General features: G+C 37.6%; 1 protein-coding gene across 1 annotated transcript; it reads left to right on the forward strand.

Annotated features, from left to right (window-relative positions):
• Positions 1-251: 251 nt before the first annotated feature.
• LOC119730951 (retinoschisin-like) lies at positions 252-3,951 on the forward strand. Its single transcript, XM_038204024.1, has 5 exons — positions 252-297; positions 1,366-1,515; positions 1,904-2,042; positions 3,139-3,313; positions 3,799-3,951. Exons 1-5 carry the CDS (start codon positions 252-254, stop codon positions 3,949-3,951), a joined length of 663 nt encoding a protein of 220 aa, XP_038059952.1.
• The last annotated feature ends 2,049 nt before the right edge of the window (positions 3,952-6,000 follow it).

Genomic DNA, 6,000 nt, shown 5'->3' on the forward strand with positions numbered 1-6,000 from the left:
ATGAGAGTTTCAATAAATGACAACCTGCAATTAGCAACTGACATCACAACTTGGCTAGTATATGCAAGGCCCCTCCACAAAGAAGCCCCTAGCCAATCACAAACGTTAGGATGCTTGCAAGACGCTCGTGCTCGCTCGTCATCGGTTGGCAATGACGGTGGAGTACGTTCCAGCTGATGCTTGCTGATATGGTTTGTATATTGGTGATTTACACGCAACTGTGTGGATTGTCGTTCATTGCATTCCTGAGAATGGACGGAGCAGTGGCTTGGATTCTGATGGTATCAGCAATAATAGGTAAGCTTGACTTCAGCTCTATCCTGATCAGTCCTGAAAAAAAGAACCATTACGAACTTTGTTGAAATTGAACTGCTGGATGAATAAAAGTTGAGCTGCACTAGATTGACATGAAACAGGAGCCTTTGATGGGTGAGGTGGTTAATGACAATGCGTTAGCACATCAATTTTAACAAACGGGTATCTACATCGTCACCGACACCACGAACTGACACCCGGTGGTCAGCGTTGCAGAAATACGAATCGGATAAAAACGCTTTTAAAGATTTGACACGAATTTACTCAGTAAAATAATCCATCTATCTTAAAGGTTTTAGTATCACTTAACGTGAACATTCTTTAACTACTCAATTATAAACGTTATATTGTAAAAATCTGCTCAGTTAATTAGAAATTAAATGATTAAGATGGGTTTCAGTTCGTGAAAACGAAAATGTATGTGTTTTTTGGAGAGTGCACGCATGCAATAGCGTTAGTGAGTGTCAGTTCGTGAAAACCAAAATTGACGCGTTTTGGTAGAGTGCGCGCACACACTGCGCATGCGTGCGCGCACTCTCCAAAAGCACGTCAATTTTGGTTTTCACGAACTGACACTCTCTAACGCTATTGCATGCGCGCACTCTCCGAAAACACGTACATTTTGGTTTTCACAAACTGACACCCTGTGCAGGGTCACTTCGTGGTAACCAAAAATACCAGAATTGACCAATTTCTTAAAATTCATTAGTAAAATTTGCTTATTTTAGATGATTTCAGCAATTTTAACTTCGTCATGTTAAACTTCATGATACAAACTGCTGATATGTGCAAAAAAAGAAAATTTGAATGTTTAAATTTTTTTGTACACATGTGATTCAGAGGGTGTCAGTTCGTGGTGTCGGTGACGACATGTAGGCCTGCTTTTATTTTCCTTGAACTATTTGAGCCAATTTGATGTTAAGAATTCAGACCCTTTTCTCACCACCGGCCATTTTGACAGCTGTCACTAGGTCACAGAAGGGATTTATCTATGGGGTACCCGGAAACCTATTTCCCTATATAACGATCGATATCGGTTTTATTCAAAAGTGTTTGTGGTCGGTGTGGAGACCAAGGCGAGGGTTTGTTACTTCGGTCCCCCACCGGAAGCTGATCCTGATAATCCGGATGACTGGATGGAGCAAGTCATGCGAGAGATACGGGAACGTTGCCCGGGAACAAAGAAACACACTTCAGTTTGTAAGTCGCCCACAGATTTATGACACAGAGAACATTGTTAAAAATGCACCTTTAAGATGACGTCCAATGACCCGTGATAACGTCATCGTGACATCAACTGTCAATGTATATATTTAGTATGTGGTCTTTGTGTGGACTACGTTTGGCAAATTTCAAACTGACGTCTTGATTACGTCATCAACTGATTTTTTTAAACACATGTTTAGACTTTTTAAAATGTAGTTTTCAATATGAAATTGGACTTTGTCGAGTCGAAACCTAGTATATCCGAGTCTTAGAAGAAATGTTGTGTTGTGTGCTGATTTGCGTTTACCAAGAGTTCTTGGCGATACATAAAGCCAAAATATGTTTTGTTGTTTTTTCATTTGTGTCCTGTTTTGCAATATAGACGAGTGCTCGAGCCCAGAGCCCCTCGGTCTTGAAAACGGTACCGTCACTGATGACCACATCACATCGTCAAGCCATCAAGGCAATTTTCCAGCCAGGGATGGACGGCTGAACAATAACGTTGCATGGGTGGCCCAATGGTAGGGATTAAACAATCACTTACATCTCAGTGCATTCCATAAAATGCACGGAAGAATGCAAAAGAAGGAAAAGATACAGGGAAACACTGCATGCACAAAAGGTTTACTGATGCCACCAATGTACCTTGGCCGCCTTATCACATAAGGTATACGATAAACAACGATAAGATAAGATCATTCTGAGCACGCTATCACTGTACAATCACGTAAACGCCTTCAATGGCGATTTATTGCTCCATCTATTTTCAAACAATCCGTCAAAGGTAAAGATGCTTCGAACATACAATATACCTTGCTCAATGCATTCGCCTTATGGCATGATACAGTGATACAGTGAATGCGCTTTGAATTTGACGATCACAAAATCCGACCTCGTCCCCACGCCGTCGAGCAGTATGCGTTCATTTCAACTAACTGCTCTCCTCTTACTGGATTAATTAATTGCATGTTCAAAACTCGTGGACATTATAAGTTACGGAAATGTCTGGTGCCTGACTACGTTTTATCAGAGTGTTAGGTTTTGTTTATGCGGTATTCGGGATACAGACGAACAAAAAAATTCCTCTGTGGCCTTCGTGATATGGAAAAAACACAAGATAACTTCAAAGTTGTAGTATCATAATCTTATTCATCCAGCAAGCAATATCACACTAAATCTGATTACCAAATCAAAAAGGGAGGATTTTTTTCCAGGAGGATGAATTTGGACGTAATAATTCACATCGAATGTTAAAGACATGTGATACACATTGGAAATAAAATCAAACTTATTACGAGATCTCAACATTTAGTTTTGCCCGTCACCCACGTTTTTTTTTATAAACACTGAGTATACAGTGCTCTCAAAAAACGTCGGTGAAGGGCAAAACCAAATATTGAGCTTACATCACCCCGACGAAAGAAATCCATCTCATGAGAGTACAATACATAAATCCATTAACTGCTTCTACTGGATCGAATCAGAATACAGGAAGCAATTTCTCCGCTAGTGATTACTACTGTGTCGAGGATGAAATTAGACCACTCCTCCACTCAAGACTGGGTGTGTCTGTTCAGTGATTTCATTCATCTCGTTGTGCTTTCTCTCTTTGTACAGGGGCGATACAAATCCTTGGATCGAGGTTGACCTCATTGACAGCACAGTGGTGTGTGGTGTCATCACGCAAGGCTACTACATGTACACTCACTATGTGACGCAGTACCAGGTTGCGTATCAGAAGCAGCCTTCATCTGTCCCTGAACACGTGACAGATGGAAACGGAGACATCAAGGTAAATACGTAATTATCCCCGTTTTATGCTTTCTAAAGATTTTGAAATCCAGATTTACGATATTTTACTTCTGCAAAGCTGTCCTACATTAGTTAGTTTTCTTTCAAGCTTATCGTTTTTCAAGGTATTTGTTTTTCAAGATCTTATCTCTAAAAAAAAAGAAACGAAATATTTAAGGAGGCACGTAATGTCATGAGCACTGCGTTTAGTTTAAAACATATTATGGCATATTATAGTGAATTGCATACTTTTCCGTCAGTTTGAACGTAAGTAAATGCATGGGCCTTTTTAAAAACAGTGGAATTAAAACAAACATTTTATTACGAAACCATGCCATTTGCTCTCTCAAATTCAATTTGCGCTTAACACCAATTATTTTCTCCTAGAAGTAATTATCGACCTTTGCAACATCACGCAATATTTGAATGAAAAAGTATTCATGTGGTACAGAGTTAACTAAGCCGGATATATTGTTTGCATGTCAGGTATTCATTGGTAACACTAACGCTAATGGCAACACCCCAGTAACTAACCGGTTTGATGAGAGTATGGTGGCGACGGTAGTGCGCATCGAGCCTACTGACTGGGAGACTGTTGCTGCTTTGCGTTTGGAGTTGCTTGGTTGTCGTCTTAATTAATTCACATCTGGCATTTAATACAAGGGTCTTGACAATTTAGAATGAAGTCAATGCAATTTTGGTTGAAAAACCTTGCAAAGCAATCTCTAGTTGATACTCGATCGATTCGATTGAATGATTTCACTTCAATCTATATTGTTCCTATAGTTTGAATCAGGTGGGGTGATGTTTCAAACAACATCTAATCAAATTAACTTTGTTAATAATGGCACGAAAAACATGGGAAAAAGTAATTAAATTGTTCAGCTGGAATGAATATTTATGGTAAAGTTAATATATATGTATAGGTTTAGTTGAAGGTCTATAAAGAGATTTGGCTTAATCAATTTCCGTTTCTCACTTTTGAAATTTACTGTTTAATTCAGTTTAAAATATAATTCAGTTTATTGAACAAACTAGTATTCTTGGTTATTTTTTAGTAACTAGACTTTCTGGAACTAGAAAGAAAGCCTTTTCACTAATGATGAAAAGACATTAAGAGTTCTTTTCTTTTAGGAAGTTACTACACCACTTTTAGTACGTGAAACACAAATCGTATAAGTAATAAGTAAAACCGTTTAAGATGTAATGTGATTGTGTGTTGCTTACTTACTACTGAATAAAGCTATAATAAAGTATATTATTTAACGTTTCTATACTTTAATTTTACAGCATTTATTTATATAATTAACCAGATTTTGTAACATGTTCGAGTGTTATTCCTGGTTTATTTCTGAGCGTATCTGAATCGCGGCATTAGTTCATTACCCAAGATAAGGTACGATATCAATGATTAAGAAAATCAAGATAATTTTATAACGCTGCAATTTCTTGACTAGTCAACTGTTCATTATTTCAGAGCATATCTTTATATTTAAGAGGAAAACTGTTACTATGATACGTTCATATAACTGCCTTGTATTAATCAGGCAATATTCGTGTAATAAAGAATGTATACGTGTATTACTTTTTTGAACTGTAAGGTTGAATTGATGTAGAAATATTACTCCAGACTAATATGTATGTAGGAGCCTAGCTTTTAATATAAAAAATTAAGCTAAGACACCATCAAATTAAGTACAGTTTTGATGTGCTAAACAACAAAATGAAAATTTCTTCTTTTTCGTGTCTAGACTGCATTTGGTTGTTGATGGGTATTCCATGGTTTTTGCATGAAGAGGCACACGTTGTGAGGAAGTGTAGTACCGCGTCATGTCGCTTCCTGAGCATGGAGAATTGCGTTGAAGGATATGTTATGACGTTGAAAAGAATCTACTATTGCATTGCTTTGCGTCATTCCATAGACGAGGACTACGTAGAGCCTTTATATCGAAGTATTTTAATATCTGCCAATTTAGATGAATGGTTGCTCACTGCAGATTATTTCCATAGATTCATTGTTATCCATAATCGATCACGCTTTGCAATCTAGGCCAGACGTTATTTATTGCAGTCCCTGTGGTTATTGGAGTGAGAAGCATATACTACGTGCGTTACTGCACTGTATTGTATCGATTATTTGTCATCTACGATGTCGGTGAAGGCTACTTTCAATTAAGGGAGTGCTGTGTTAAACCAGAGAGCGTTTTTAGCAGCTGAAACACCATTAAATTGCTACTGCATAGGTCATCATGACGTCATATCAATGTTCATCTATAAATCACTTCCCTGTCGTTATACCTAACAAATTTGTGATTAATCGGTCTAAAAGTTCATTAGTTTTATGACTGTAAAAACAAAACTCGGCATACATCTCAGATGATGGTGGATAACTATAAGCCTAGTTTAAAGTTGATCGTATGAAAAAACGTTGTCAAAGTGGCTTGTACAATGAAAACGTGTCCAAATCCTATGGGAAAAGGTGGGGAAAAGAAAAAGAAGAAAAAGGAAACCAATCTTCACAAAAGCAAAAGATGTAATCAAAATTGGGAACAGCTAAAAAAGAAAAACAATCTGATTCGGCTGACTTGCTTCAGTTCAGTTTTTAGCAATTTTGTAAGGTTTAAAAGTCTTTTCATTGTAACTTCCGGTCTGATGACGTAATCCTTTTTTTTGCGCACTGGTCTTGTC

This window comes from Patiria miniata, unplaced genomic scaffold (assembly GCF_015706575.1).
Source record: "Patiria miniata isolate m_02_andy unplaced genomic scaffold, ASM1570657v1 HiC_scaffold_1, whole genome shotgun sequence".
In the NCBI taxonomy this organism is placed as follows: domain Eukaryota; kingdom Metazoa; phylum Echinodermata; class Asteroidea; order Valvatida; family Asterinidae; genus Patiria; species Patiria miniata.